Genomic DNA, 16,151 nt, shown 5'->3' on the forward strand with positions numbered 1-16,151 from the left:
ATCTAATTTAAAACATTTTCATCATCCCGAAAGGAAACTACTCATTAAGCAGTTGCTCCTCATTTCTTCTTCTGCCAGCCCTGACAACAACCAATCTCCACTCTGTGTCTATGGATTTAACTATTCTGGATATTTCATATAATTGGAATCATACAATATGTGACCTCTTTGTTTGGCTTTTTAAATTTAGCATAACGTTCTCAAGATTCATCCACATTGCATCTTGTATCAGTACTTCATTTGTTTTTAATAGCTGAATATTCCATTTTATGTATATATGGTGATTTGTTATGCATTCATCCACTGAAGGACAGTTGGGCTATTTCTACCTTTTGGCTATTGTGAATAGTGCTGCTTGCTATGAACATGGCGTGTATATGTATTTGTTTGAGTACCTGTTTTCAATTCTTTTGGGTATCTATATACCTAGGAATTGGGTTGCTGAATCATTTAACTTTTTGAGAACTTGACAAAATGTTTTCCATAGTGACTCAACCATTTTGAATTTCCACCTGCAATGTACAAGGTTTTCCATTTCTCCACATCCTTGTCAACACTTATGTACCAGTTTTAAAAAATTATAGCTATCCTATTATATATGAAGTGCTACTTCATTGTGGTTTTGATTTGCAGTTCCCTAATGACTAGTGATGTTAAGTATCTTTTCATCTGCTTCTTGGCCATTTGTATATTTTGTTTGGAAAAATGTCTGTTCAAGACATTTGCCCATTTTTAAAGTTAGGTTGGTTGTCTTTATAGAGTTCTTTATGTAGTTTGGATAGTAGATCCTTATCAGGTATACTTTGTAACTGTTTTATTGTTTAAGTTGTTTTTTTGCTTTCTTGATAACTTAGATATATTAAACATTTTTAATTTTGGAGATGTATTCATTTTTTCTTTTGTTGCTTCTGCTTTTGGTGTCTTATCTAAGAATCCAGTGCTAAGTCCAAGTCATGAAGATTTATCCCTGTTTTCTACTGAGAGTTTTCTGGCTTTAGCTTTTATATTTAGGCTGTTGATGGTTAATATTTGTATATGGTCTAAGGTCCAGCTTCATTGTTTTGCCTGTGTACATCCAGTTGTCTTTTCCTTTGTCTTCTCTAGACTTGTTTTGTTTACTCTTTCAAGGAATGCCTTCTGCTTCTACATCTTCTGTTCACATTCTACCCATTACTCAGACAAATTGCCACTCCTACCTATGGAGCTTTCGCTTATAGATAGGCACCTCTAATGTCAGGCGCCATTGCTGGGAATTTTCTATGTCTTAGAAACACTAAGCATTTAAATATATGTTTTGATTTTTATTTTCCAATAGTTATAAAAAGCTTTTGGTGCTTTTAAAAAAATTTAATTGAATTTTTCATGGCTAGAGTAAGCATTTGTCTAGTCTCCTAGTCTTTTAGATTTGTCTAAAATTGTTAGTCTAGCTGTGAAGAAACAGTCTTTTTATCTGCCTTTAAAGAATTGGTAATAACACAAATGATTTTTGGATGATTCATATAAAAATATTGTAGAACAGTGAGGCTTAAAAAGGAGATACAAATAAATTTCTTCTAATGAATGTCATCTTTGTTAGGTATCTGAACTTAGGACTGGAGCTGCGGAAGGACTAGCCAAGCTGATGTTCTCTGGGCTTTTGGTCAGCAGCAGGATTCTTTCTCGTCTTATTTTGTTATGGTACAATCCTGTGACTGAAGAGGACGTTCGACTTCGACATTGCCTAGGCGTGTTCTTCCCCATGTTTGCTTATGCAAGCAGGTATTGAGTCATAGGGGTAAATCAAAATCTGACTTGACATCAAATTCAGGTCCCTCATGAATTATATCTATAACAATATTTTGTTGTTGGTACTTTTTCGATCTTTAGTGGATACATGATGAAATGACAATAACTTATATAGATTTTATCTATCTGAATTGTTGGCTCTTTCCTAGATGAAAATGTACTTTATCTTGATGAGCAAATTTTACACATAATATTTTTGAATTTCATACATAACAGATTTTAGAGTCATGCTTTTTCTCTCATCAAATAATGTTCTGTCAACATACTTTCAATTTGCTTCTCAATAGGACTAATCAGGAATGCTTTGAAGAAGCTTTTCTTCCAACCCTGCAAACACTGGCCAATGCCCCTGCATCTTCTCCTTTAGCTGAAGTTGATATCACAAATGTTGCTGAGTTACTTGTAGATTTGACAAGACCAAGTAGATTAAATCCTCAAGCCAAGACTTCTCAAGATTATCAGGTGAGTGAGGATGATAACTGCGTGCAGATCACTGTTTTGGTAAAATAATGTCTCTCAAAGACCCCTTGAAATACGAGGAACTGCATTTTGATCTTTAGACTTTTGTCTCAAACATATAACACAAAGCACAAAAAAGCAAGACCCTGGGAAATATGGAGAAATCATAAATATGGGAAATATGGAGAAAACAGAAATCAGTGCTAACATTTTTGCTACTGAAAAGAAGTTACTAAAAATTCACCACCCCCACCATGCTCTTCCCTACCTAGTACTGACTGTTAATCTGAAATAATAACCTACGTTATCTAGGAGTCACTGAATCTTCAAATGTTGGCTTACCTGCTATGCTTCTGGCACAAGGAAGCACAATGCAGAGAATAGAACTCACCTGAAGCTTTTTTGGCTTTTAATTCAAAGAAGATAAATCAATTGCACACTGACTCACAGACTAAACTTATGCAGGCTTTAAAAAATCCTTTAATGGCATTTGGTCAAACTTGTTACCACTTTTGAAATTTAATGTATTAGTGATTTCAGATGCTAACTGCTTAAGTTGAAAGTATTATTCTTTTTTCGTTGTTTGATATTTAGTGATAGGCTACTCTGTTCAATTCATATTTTGTATAGTATTGGAAAGATAAGATTACAAAGGATATTAGGCAAAATTAGGTAAGGGTCAGTAATAGAGCTATTAAAGCATTTTATGACTTGAGACAAGGGCAAGAATCGTGTGGTAGGAATGATGAGTACAGCATTAGTTTTAAAACTCATTGAGCAAAATTCAGTTAGGCCTTTTTGGGATTTGGGGAGTGGTTTGGTTAGAGGAAGGATGTTTTAGTAAAGGTGATATATGTAGATGGTTATGCAAATATTGGGGAACTTTAGAAGGATTATTTTGGCTAAGGATCCTGAATAGGACTGTTAGGGCAGAACATTGGGGGTAGACTACAGATTGCTTTAAAGGTCAATGTGGGGAATTTGGAGTTGGCCTTATTTGCAATGGATTAACTATGCAGGACTTATCAAAGGGTTAATGTCATGAAAACCAATTATTAGAAAGATTAATTTTGTGGTCAGTGATGGTTACATGAGATGAATTGGTGAGCGGAAAGAAAAGAATATTAATAAAGAAAGCAGTTGAAGAGCTCCATAATTAGTTTGTAGAAAAAGTACTAGAAAGTAATAGTATAATGTAGAAAGAATAGAAATTGAGCTAATAAACAATTATGGGTACAAGAACCTAAAAGGAAGAGCTTGAGAGGCAAGGGAGATGGACTCCAGGAAAACTCTAAGTGTGTGTAACAGCAGTCTTCAAAGGAGCTGTTGACAGTTTAATTGGGGAGTACTCTCATGACTAGCATCTTGGAAGAGTGAGGGAAAAGTCAGTTGGGGCATAGCACTAAGTTCATCTACTGCTGTGCAAGCAAAGGCCCCAGCCAATCACATAGGGAATTCCAGAACTGGGATGTTCCTTTGAGTTGTCGGGAATGGAGACAAGCTGAGACATTGTACCTGTGCATTGGCCAGTCATTGGATTTGGACTAATCTTTGGGAGAAGAGGTATAACCTTGGACAAGGTCCACCGAAGTACAGTGTCATCAACCTATATCAGAACTGCAGCTGGAAACTTTTACCCTCCAAAATGTGCAGCAACTGGGGAATGAGTGCTTCTTTCCTAAAGGGAGTAGAACTGGGCCCTATGTCACTGCATCCACTACAAGAAGTCAAGAAGGGGAGCTTATTTTGGGGTGTGGGGGAATGTTAAATTTGGGTTTAGACATTTTATATTTGGGATTATGGCAACACAATTAATTGGAAATGTTTATTATATGTATAAGACTATATTATAATCATAATCATTTTCAATTTACAAAGAATTTGTTCTTAATTTTCTAGGCCTTAACAGTACATGACAATTTGGCTATGAAAATTTGCAATGAGATTTTAACAAGTCCGTGCTCACCAGAACTACGAGTCTATACAAAAGCCTTGAGTTCTTTAGAACTCAGTAGCCATCTTGCAAAAGATCTTCTGGTTCTATTGAATGAGATTCTGGAGGTAAAGTAGTTTCTAATATACGCTGAATTATTTTGTGTTTGTATTTATAAATGTAGAATTTTACATGGCTGTATTAGACTATACATAAGTTAGCACATTGTGATTTATTTGAAGTATTTTCTTCATAAATTTCATATAGTGTTTTTGAACAACTTGATATGTATTGGTACTATTTTCAAAGATGATAGGAAATGCTGTGTTTATAAAATGTTAATAATGTTTTCTTTTATAGCAAGTAAAAGATAGGACATGTCTGAGAGCTTTGGAGAAAATCAAGATTCAATTAGAAAAAGAAAATAAAGAATTTGGTGACCAAGCTGAAGCAGCACAGGATGCCAGCTTGACTGCAACTATTTTTGAAAATGAAGATGGTAATGACATACTGACCAGAATATTTATAAGATTCTGTGCTTTTATTCTGCTGTTCAAGTTTTGTTTTGGCATGCATTTCTCAACAAATGACCATCTTTTTAGGAGTTTTGCTTTTCCAGTATTTAAATTTTCGAAAGGGTGATTTATAACTTTTCACTAGCTGCTAGAGGGACTGTATCATTTCAGTTTTTTAAAAACTGGACTTAAAAAGACAATTTAAAATATTTCATGAAGCTATCTTATTTATATTATTTTATTATTCCCTTTAACAGAAAAGAATAAAGAAGTATATATGACTCCTCTGAGGGGTGTAAAAGCAACCCAAGCATCAAAATCTACTCAGCAAAAGACTAACAGAGGTAGTATATGGATTGACCATCTTTATGATGAAAGTTTTAAATTTTATCTTCCAATGAAAAATACTTGTTTTGCAAGTTTTCTTATCTTTGTTTCCTTAGGAATAAAGATTTTAAAATGTCTTCAGCATCCTTAATTATTTCAGTTGATGTCAGTTTTTGCCTTGTGTCTAAAGATTATAGCATCAGCGTTGCTTTAGGTGCTTTTGATTGAAAGAATTATGCTGCAAAAGATCATACTACAAAGGACAATTTGGGTTGAATTAAGATTTGGTTAAATGGTGGTTTTCTATTAGTTATTTGTGTTGTATCCTTCATTTAACTAAACATTAAAAACAAAAATCCCTGTAGTATTTTTCTGGGCTTTGTTTTCCTTCTATTCCCATCTTATTTCATATTTTCCCAACTTATTTCCCAAGGGCTATCCAACAATAGGGGATTTGTTGGTAAAGTAAATGCTGACTACTAGGGGATCACTTGGAAAAAAATCTGAAATTCAAGATATTTTCATTGGTTTATTATTTCCTTATTACAAAAGCAGTGCATGCTTATTACAGAAGAATCAGAAAGTACATCCAGGCAAACTATTATAAAGAACACTAATAATCCCACCCATGAGCCAACCATGATTTTAATTTTAGAAATCTATTTTTTAAGGCCCTTTCTGATGCAGATTTAATTTTGTCTAAAATGGAGTCTGGCCATAATATTGTTTTGTAACCAATAAATTATTTAAATACCAATTGCTGGATAGTGTTCCAAATTAGTCCCATATTGTTGGATGTTTTCTTGGGGATAAACGCATTAGTGAAAACAAGTAAGGAGTAGAAAAAAAAGTGTAACATGAATGAAGTATATAATTTTCAAACAGACTGTCACATTGAACAATTTGGTTTTGATCAGATTGTTTTTTGTTGTATATCACACAATGAGAACTCCATCCTTTTTAATAGACCAAACTTCATGTATTCATACTCTGTTTTATTTCTTATAAATGAGAAACATCACAAGCCAAACTTTGTCTTACTCCTTAACCTTGTAAATTTCTAGTAGGTAGAATCTTTATAATCCCCAGTATATAAAGGTTCTAGTTTTTACATTGAAATATTATATTTTAGAATACATACTTGAATTGGTTATGTATATGTTATAAGAAGCCATTATTACCTTACTGATTAATGTTTGTTCTATTTGTTTTTTATCACCTTTCAAGAAAAAAGAGTTTTATTTCTTTAGCACCTGTTTCTGCACCTAACCTACCTTTCTAACCCTTAATTTTCAAGAGTCTTTCCATAGATTTTGTGCTATAGCATAATAGAAGCACTTTATGGTAACACAGTTTTTATATACTGTCCGTAAATACATAGAACTAATATTTGCCTTCTTATAACTTGTTTGAAATTTCCTCATTTTCCCTTACTCATTATTAGTGCTTACAAAGAAATTAAGTTTTAATCTTGCTTGGGTTCCTTTTTCTGTGGTAGTGATAACTGGTACCAAGATGGCTAGAACAAGTAGGAGATAGATGTGTTGAAAAGGATCGTTGTGTTGAAAACAAAGGATTTAGCTAGCCTGGAAACTAGATTAAAAATAATAAGCAACTGATAATAAATTCTGATAATGAATTATACTGTCTTCAAGGACAAAGAAAAGTGACAGTTTCAGCTAGGACAAACAGGAGACGTCAGACTGCTGAGGCTGATTCTGAAAGGTATGTCATGCATGTCTAGACTAATAAAGGCCTATCTTCACTTTTTAATGTCTACAAGTAGAAACAAACTAATTTTCTTGTGATTGAGAGAAAATATGTGAAAACTAAAAGTAGCTGTTTTGGGTATATAGTCTAAAATTCCATTATCAAGAGCATTTGACTTCTTATGGCTTGTTTGCTTTTGCCTATTAGTTGGCATGGTCTTTAGTACTGTCTTTAATATGTTGTTTCAGTTTCTAATTACATGACTATATATGACTCTTCTTTGATCTTTAGTTAGCATACTCTTGATTTTGATAATATTTGGGTTCTCTATACTTAGAATGATAGAATACTTCTGTCTATAACTTGGATATATTGGGTGGTAGAGTGTTTATTTTTGACTCTGTCAAGCCACTGTTAAGAGTTGAAAGTTGGTAGCTGTCTTGTATTCATGTATTCATTGGCAAAATTGTATTATTTGTATTTTCAGTATATATCTTTACACTGTCTTGATTAAATTCAAGTGTATTTTAAGGGGAAACTTGTTTTTTACTGTGTTTTCAAAATTTATTGCTTAAATCAAGATAACTTATTTTTTTTTTCACTTCTTGAGTTTCGAAGAAATCTCTTTGGGACAGTTATGGTCCTCGTTTAATTACAAGCTTCGTTACAAGTTTGTGGTTTTTTTTCCTGTATAACACCAGTTTCCCTTATACTACATAAAATCATTAGCTAAGTTTTCCATGATTCATTTTGCTGAATAGCTAAGTCAGTGTTTTTTGATACTATTTGAGAATTTAGTTTTCAGCTAAGTTAATGGAATCAGGTTATCAATTACACACTGATAGAATGTGAGTCAGAAACAAAAACGTTTTATTTATAAATAAGCTGGTTTTAAAACTTGTATCTAAATTCATGTATTTTCAACATCTAGTGATCATGAAGTTCCAGAACCAGAATCAGAAATGAGGATGAGACTACCAAGACGAGCCAAAACAGCAGCGTTAGAAAAAAGTAAACTTAACCTTGCACAATTTCTCAATGAAGATGTGAGCTAGGAAAGATGATGGAGGTGGAATCCTTTAAAATTATGTCCAGTTACTTGCTTTAATAAAGTTACCTTTGTCAAAATCAGAAAAAACCTGATGCCTTTCTGAAGATTTTCTGCTGTGTGCCTCCACATTACTTTGGCCTGTATTAAAGCATTAGGACAGCATCAGTTATTATAGTCCAGAGACCATCTGCATTAGTCACAGAGATTTATCACAAGCTGAGGTGGGCCTAGGAATCTCATTTTTAAAGAGGATCTCCAAATGATTCTCAAGAACTCTTTATGTTTAAAATCATGGCATTATGGAAAACTTTCAAGTGTCACTAGCTAGTATCTTGCATTTGAGAAGCTTATGACAGAACCAACAAAGATGAAACCGCCTCGGGACACATTTAACAAGTAACATTTCAGGGGAAAATGAAGTACCACAAACTGGCTAGAAACGAGCTTATCACCAGTGAGGAAGACCAGTATAACGTTCAACAGTTATTTTGACAATCTTATTTTGGGATTCCTACAGTGAAAACAGTTTTGTTGACACTATCTGCCTGGGAAGTCTCTTCCTAAAGTATTTGCATATGGGATTCCTTGTTTGTGAGTGTTTCCTGGGTTAGGGAGGTGTCCACATAAATGTATATTAACCATGAAGCTGCTCTCTATATTTTTGGCATAACAATATTTTATTTACTGTGGATAATAATTCTAGTGGGAAAATAATGTGACAGGAAGTTCTCTTGTATATACTAATTTATGAGCACTATTCACTGTCAATTTCATTTATTGTCTTTTGAAATTGACACTTGGCCTGACTTATGAAACTTGTACTGTATGAAATTGGTCCTCTTTTTCTGCAGTACCCAACAAAACACCTTTTCTCTTTATTATTCAGAAATGTCTTAACATGGATGTTTTAATAATTGTGCTTTTTTAAGGCTTATTTACTAGAGGCCATTTACTTAAGGTGAAATTCTAAGATGGAGCTAAAGATCGATCACTGGTTTTTAGAACTAAATTGCTATACTTATATGCTTCATAGAACTTATAAAAGGAGTCAAAGTTACAAAGCAAGAATACTTATTAAGCAAAAGGAAAATTGGTAATGATATAAAGTCAACGAAAAATAGATGATTGATTGTTCTTCATTCTGTTTGTTGGCTCTGTGTCCTGTGCTTTAAATTCCTTATGGGTTGTCATTTTAAAGATAATTTGCAGGGGGGTTGGAAGAAGGACTGAAAAGGTACATTAAATATGATATAAGGAAACATCTTAGAAATATAACAAACTAAAATCCCATTCACACATGGCTAGGCCATCCAAAAAGAAAGAAGCCATGTTCTCATATGGTTCACCTTACCAAAGCTTGCTTTCTCTGGCATGGGAAAAATGAATTTAAGCACCAAATCTTTTAGTATTCTGAGTATTCAGTTTTTAGACACAGTCATGTAGCCATTGCTGAAACTGTGCTTTGCACTATTAGAGTTAAAAGTAAGGGAATATCCTGCTTCTAAAAGTAATCCCTTTAAACTTTAGAATAAAATGCTAAGGTACAATAAAACAGATGTAAATCCATTTACCATTTTTCATTCAAAACTGGTAACTTACAGAAACCAAATAGTATTCTTATCTATCCAGAGGCACAGATTTGCTGAACAGTAAACATGCAATTGTACCATTGCTCTTAAAGCCCACAGACTCATAGGTTTAAAATACAGAGAAAGATCTGATCAGCTCAAATTTTCCTGTGAATGGAAACATGCTACTCAATGATAAGCTATGATCAACTTTTTTCTTCTGTACATAAATAACTTTGAAGGAGATTTACTTCTAAGAGATACCTTTGCCTTTTCTTTAACCAATTTTGCTTCGAGGTAGTTGGTATCCAACTGTTTTACAATTGCTCATGGGTCAGGTCATCATCACAAATCTTTACAATACTAGCTTTCTAAATCACAATGTATTATATATTAAAACTTTGTGCACAGAAATAAAACTGGGGACAATTATGTATTTAAAGTTAGGGCATTAAAAATTCACATAATACCAATAAAAAGAGAAACATCAAAATCTGTTTATACTACAAAATTCCACAATGATCTGATGTAAAACATAAAAACATATAAAGAATATAATCAAAATGATTAATGCTAATGATTTAATATAAAGACAAATCACAGGACTAGAAATACTTCCAAGATCAATTGATAAATGCTTATTGTTCAGAAGGAATTTTGACATACAAAATAAAGATAGTGCAAGAAGAACTGCAATCTATTTCTCTTCACTTTTGAGATTTTGGTTATGAACTGTACAGCTCACTAGAGATGCTGTTGTCAAATTCAGATTCCATTCAATGGGACGATTAAGGCACATCTTAATGGGGCTCAAAGGGCAACTTGCTGTATTCCCATCAGACACATTCAGTTTCTCATCAGTTTTCATTTGTAGCACGCTGGAAGAAAAAGTGTAAGGCATTTTAGTTTTACTTTGGTTTCAAAGTAATTATCAACCTTGTAAAAACATTTAGTAGTAGTAGTGTTTGGACCGCTAAACTTTAGTGTACATAAGGCATTTATTCTGAAAATACAACAGTTTTATCTCCCATCTACTTATTGAACTAAATACAATGAACAATGCCATGTAAACTGTGTAACTTGAGAGGTCACATAGTACCGGAAAACTAACACTGCGTATATGGATTACATCAATATACATCAGAAAAGATAATTAACCTTGTTAAAGGATTCAATCCCTTAACCTGCCCTTTTGTGGATCAGGATGAGAGCCACTTTGAGGAAAAAAAGGGATCAACATTTGTTGAACGCCTCTTATAGTTTTAGCCACTTTCACATGTTTTGTCTCATTTGAATTTCATAAAAGCCAAGGTTGGTTTGCTTATCCTCATAGTAAACATAGAATAAGTCTCTGAGAGTTAAGTACAAATATGCCTGAGGTCATACAGTCACTTGCCTGGAACTGGAATACAGCCCTTTCTCTTTTCCTTATGCTTGTCTACTAGCTCTCTGATGAGGCTGGAAAATCCTCAGGAATTAAACTTATGGCCAGTTCATCAGAGGAGCATGTGGTATCCACAGGATACTTATTCTTGGTTGCCGATTTCAAAGACTTTTTTACATTGATGGGAAAGTTGGCTTATTTGGATTTACATTAGGTTGGTCAGATCTCTTCAACATTAATACACACACTCTGTTCTGGACTGGTGTCTTGTTCCACAAGTTTATGAGCACAGTCCCATCTGTTCCTAAATGTTCCCACCTAGGGAACCTTGCCCACCACTCTGCTTAACCAAACCTTACCCATGCATAATCCAATCTCACATATCTCAATTTGCTCTTAGTAAAACATTGCATTGGGTTGTGAACTATTTGGGCTTCTCCTTTATTGTTTCATGTCTAATAGTCTGATAACTCCCACTCTAGATCTGAAGGAAAGGATGCTAACATTCTTTGTGAAGATAAGCACAGTGCTAAATACACAGTAGCTACTCAAAAATTCAATGAACATTTATAAATAGCCTGTTGTGAAACATCTGGAGCAGAGTGTTACTCTTCAAAATCACAAACGTGACAGTCAAAAGGGGAGCTAGTCTACTCTGTGTAATGCATATGCCATCCCTAGTTTTAAATATTACTTCTAGTCAGTGCACATCTTCAGATGTGAATCCTTACATTTATAAACTATTCAACAGGTTTCTAGTTCTTTGATATTTAACTATGGTTAGTTCATTTGGACTACGTCATTCCTAAGCTTTCTCCAACTGTAACTCTACAAATTTTCCTATTAGCAATGAGGCTCAGTGTCTCATATTTAATATAAGTGACCTGCTAGATCTGGGAAATGGGAGCATCCAGACTCCAGTAGATCCCTCCTTGCAACCTCAACTAACCGACTCATATGCCATTCGATAAGCCAAATCCGTTATATCCTGTTTTACCACCACTAACACCTCACTGCGTTCTCCCTAAACAGTCCCAGTCCCACAGAATACAATTTCAATTTGTATAAATTGATACTAGACAAAATGACAAACCATCAAGTAGCTTAGTATGCATCAAAAGTAGTAAACCATAAACCATTTTTTGAAAAGTTAAAATGCATGTGATTAATAAATAAAGTATACGTGACAAATGAAAGAGCTCCAAAATATATTTTCATATCAGAAATAACTGATTTTAAAAAATTACATTAATTACTGTTATTAAATTGAGATCCTCAGAGACCTCATTTTTGTTTTTTCAAGTTAGCAAAACTCAGATAAAGCTGTAATTTTTTCCTTCCTCCAAGGACTGCTAGTCTTCATATTTTTATTGCTTGTATTTTCAAAGCAAAAGTTTGATGTACACCTTTTTGAGAAACTCTAAGGCAAGCTATAAAAATACAATTATATTAATCAAGATAGTTTGGTAGGCAAGTATAGCAAGTATTAAACTCCAAAAAAGAAAATGAAGGCATAGAACAAACAATCATGGTCATAAATAAAAACAAATTTTGTGTTTTTTTGCTATTTGTTTGACTAAGATGTTTTCACCAGAGAATAATAACTACATGATTTTCCTTTTCAAAAAACTTACGGCAGTTTTCTTAAGTAACTTTTCCAGAATGGTATACTATAAATTTGGGTACACAGCTCCTACAGGTACACAAAACTATACTTACCTATGGGAATAAAATGTCAGTTTGGAAAAAAAGGCTAAATTTACTAATTTACAGCTTGACATTTAATTCATATATACTTAAAAAACAGTGGATATGCAAAGTTTGGGCAGTACTGCTCTATGGAATTCTTAGAAGAATACAGCTATCTTAGGACATGCTGGAACCAGAGGCATTAGACCATTACAGCTAGAAAGTACCTGTTTGTTTTTCGAGATAGGGTCTTGCTCTGTGGCCCAGGTTGGAGTGCAGTGGCACCATCATGGCCCACTGCAGCCTTCAACTCCTGCGATCAAACAATCCCTCTGCCTTGGCTTCCCGAGTAGCTGGGAATATAGGTGTGTGCCACAACACCCACATAATTTTTAAATTTTTTGAACAGACGGGATCTTGCTGTGTTTCCCAGGCTAGTCTCAAATTCCTGGCCTTAAGCAGCACTCCTGCCTTAGCCTCCCAAAGCACTGGGATTATAGGCATGAGCCACCACACTTGGCCAGATTTTATTTTTTTAAGAGATAGGGAAACTAAGGGGTAGGAAAATAAACTGCCCCTTTTTTTAGTCTTCTAAAACCAGATATATGTGGACTAACATAAGGACCTGGTTCTCTGATTAGTACTTAACTGATGTTCATTTCAATTCCATTTTCAACACCAGAGTCAATGAAACTATTTAACATTTATTGGGGACCCATTAGAAAGTGCTTTTGTGATATAAAGATGAGGAAGACACAGTCATTGCTTTCAGAGAGTATGCAATCTAAAGGATTTTCAATAAATACTCCTTTATATTTGGAAATTAAAAATTTGACTAGTTAGGTTTAATGTCAGGAATTTGCCGTATAATCATACACATTTGTACAAAGTGAAAAAATAAATGTTCTCAACTTTTGATGCCATTTTTATACAATGTTTTTGGTCTTTTGCATTTTAAAAATAGATAATACATTTGCAAAATTAAAAACATCAATCAGTGCATAATCCCAGCACTATAGGAGGCTGAGGTAGATGGACTGGTTGAGCCCAGGAGTCTGAGACCAGCCTGCGCAACATGGCAAAATCCCTACAAATAATACAGAATTAGCTAGGCATGATGATGTGTGCCTGTAGTGCCAGCTACTTGGGAGGCTGAGGTGGGAGGATTGCTTGAGCCTGGTGGAGGCTGCAGTACGCTGAGATCATGCCATTGCACTCCAGTCTGGGCAACCCATCTCAAAAAAGAAAAAATCAATCAGTGAAAAATGTCATATAATGGAAAGAACTGCCTATCAGTGCTCCTAGCCCCTCTTTTGGGGCAGCTATTACCATTTTATTGTCTTTTCTTCAGATAATCCCCTCACATTGAAATATGTAGGTATCTGTATTTCAACTCTCTCTCCTTACACAATTCTACCATTCTATATACTGTTATGTATCTTGCTTTAAAATATATATTTTGGATATTGTTTCATATTTGTACAATGAATTCTCAATTCTTTTAACAACTACATAGAATTCCACTTTGTGGATAAATCATAATTGATGTTATCAGTTCTCAATTGACAGAATTTTGGCTGTTTTAATCTATTGTATAAAATAGCAGTGATGCACTGAATATTCTGACATATGTTCAAGTATATCCATAGAGTTGATTAGGAGTAGAATAGCTGGGTCAAAGGGTGCTTTTACATTTTTGATATTATCAAAATGCCCTTCAGAGACTGTACCATTTTACACTTTGGCCAACAATGTGTGAAAATGTCTTTCATTCCTCTTACTCTAACCAATAATGTATAATAAAACTTACAGATCTTTGAAATCTGATATGTTAAAAAGTGGCATACCATTGTTTTAATTTGCATTTCTCTTATAAGGTTAAGCATATTTTAATGTTTTAGAAGCCATGTGTTTCCTTTTTATGTTTTCTTTGCCAATTAGGATAATCTTTTTCATGTAGTTATGAAAATTAATCCTTTGTTGTATAGTGATTTATGATCCCACTCTCTTTCCACCCTATCCAGTTTATTGGTTTATACCTGCTTATGGTGATTTTCTCATGAGTCCATTCTAAATTCTATGTCATTAGATTTATCACTCTTATTTCATGGCTTCTCTGTTTCATAAAATGATTAGAAAGCTGAAAGCAGCAGCAGTAAGTCATCTGAGAAAATGACTTTATGAATCTATACCCTGGATTCTAGTAAAAGCTTAGCAATAGTATGTATACAGTGGTACTCTTGAAAATACAATTGGGGAAAAGAATGTAAAGACCTGGGCTCAAGTTCGGACAATCATCAGCTTATGCCCTCAGACAAGTAACCTTAACCTCCTGCCTCATTTTCTTCATAAGAAAAAAAAAAGACACTTTCGCTGCTTACCTTATGAGTTGTGACAATTTAATGAGAGCCAATTAACATGCTTTAAAAACCATAAGGAACTCTATACAAAGGTTTAATTTACCATTGCATATTTTGGTGAAAAGAAAAGAAGTAGGAAGAGAAGTGCTTATCATAAGTAAGGCCTCTTCTCTATCAAACTAGTAAACGAATGGAGGTGAGGGTTGAACAAGGGCATGGATAAACTGAAATGCTTACGTAGGCATTTAAGCCTATTTTCAATTCTTCAGTAATCTCATGAGATAGAGTCTCCATCTCCACCACCTGAATGGTAGTTTATAGAGTATGTGCATTTGCAAAGTGTAAAAGATGGAAACATTTTGAGCGCCATAGAAATCCAAAGAATCATCATTTGTGATTTAAGTTAATGATTATTGATAAGTCTAATCTTCACAAAAGTAAAAATGTATCTAATTCTAATAATTTAAACTTGTTATTACTGGAGATATGCAATGTTCATTTCTGCCACGGGGCAATAAACTTGAGTGTTAGCTAGCCGACTCTTGCAGGAAACAAATGTTGGTGTAACTAAGACAGGTCTGAAAATATCACTTATAGTGCAGTAGCTACGTATCAGGCAGTGTACTAAAAGCCTTTTTTTTTTTTTTAAACATTACCATATTCAATCCTAACAGCTATTCACTGAAGATCAGAAAAGTAAAATGACTTACCCAGCCACACAACTAGTAAATGCGAGTCTCCAGGGCCTATGATCTATTATCTTGTACTGTACTGCATACGAACTCTTGGATTATTCTAATTCTGTCATGATACTGCATGTTAATACCCATTTTTTAAAAAATGGAGTCTCTCTTGTCACCAGGGTGGAGTGCAGTGATACAATCTAGGCTCACTGCAACCTCTGCTTCCTGGGTTCAACTGATTCTCCTGCCTCAGCCTCCTGAGTAACTGAGACTACAGGTGTGCTTCACCATGCCCAGCTAATTTTTGTATTTTTTGTAGAGATGGGGTTTCACCATGTTGGCCAGGATGATCTTGATCTCTTGACCTCATGATCTGCCAGCCTCGGCCTCCCAAAGTGCTGGGATTATAGGCGTGAGCCACTGTGGCTAGTCAATACCTGCTTTTCTATTCTTCAGAATGCTTAACATGTGAGATTAGTGGACAAGTGTCTGGTTTATAGGTTTCAAACAGAAAGATATGCCTAAGGCTATAGTTGTAACTCTATCCAGGAGAGTTAAACATTTAATGCAGGAAGTCTTCTCATGGCATTAACTAAATAAGGAACTGCTACTCATATCTTTCAATTCCTGAAGGAGGAGAATAGTGTTAGGGCATAGACTGACATGTTTTTGAGACCTAACAGAATA

General features: G+C 34.3%; 2 protein-coding genes across 9 annotated transcripts in view; one reads left to right on the forward strand and one right to left on the reverse strand.

Annotated features, from left to right (window-relative positions):
- NCAPG (non-SMC condensin I complex subunit G) overlaps positions 1–7,867 on the forward strand; it is a 31,477-nt gene extending 23,610 nt beyond the window's left edge. For both annotated transcript variants that reach the window (XM_012472360.3, XM_012472361.3), the window contains exons 15-21: positions 1,577–1,758; positions 2,073–2,247; positions 4,144–4,305; positions 4,538–4,676; positions 4,950–5,036; positions 6,675–6,744; positions 7,661–7,867. In XM_012472360.3, coding sequence (XP_012327783.2) covers positions 1,577–1,758; positions 2,073–2,247; positions 4,144–4,305; positions 4,538–4,676; positions 4,950–5,036; positions 6,675–6,744; positions 7,661–7,784 — 939 coding nt within the window. In that variant the 3' untranslated portion in view covers positions 7,785–7,867. The remainder of the gene's footprint in view (positions 1–1,576; positions 1,759–2,072; positions 2,248–4,143; positions 4,306–4,537; positions 4,677–4,949; positions 5,037–6,674; positions 6,745–7,660) is intronic.
- LCORL (ligand dependent nuclear receptor corepressor like) overlaps positions 5,535–16,151 on the reverse strand; it is a 200,321-nt gene continuing 189,704 nt past the window's right edge. For 4 of the 7 annotated variants that reach the window (XM_064366019.1, XM_012472359.3, XM_012472358.2 and 1 more), the window contains one exon: positions 5,535–10,226. In XM_064366019.1, the coding sequence (XP_064222089.1) occupies positions 10,213–10,226 (14 nt within the window). In that variant the 3' untranslated portion in view covers positions 5,535–10,212. The remainder of the gene's footprint in view (positions 10,227–16,151) is intronic. The other 3 variants (XM_012472351.3, XM_012472353.3, XM_012472354.3) reach the window with 1 other exon arrangement.

The sequence above is a fragment of the Aotus nancymaae genome, unplaced genomic scaffold, assembly GCF_030222135.1.
Source record: "Aotus nancymaae isolate 86718 unplaced genomic scaffold, 86718_ANA_hifiasm-v0.15.2.pri h1tg000006l, whole genome shotgun sequence".
Lineage (NCBI taxonomy): Eukaryota > Metazoa > Chordata > Mammalia > Primates > Aotidae > Aotus > Aotus nancymaae.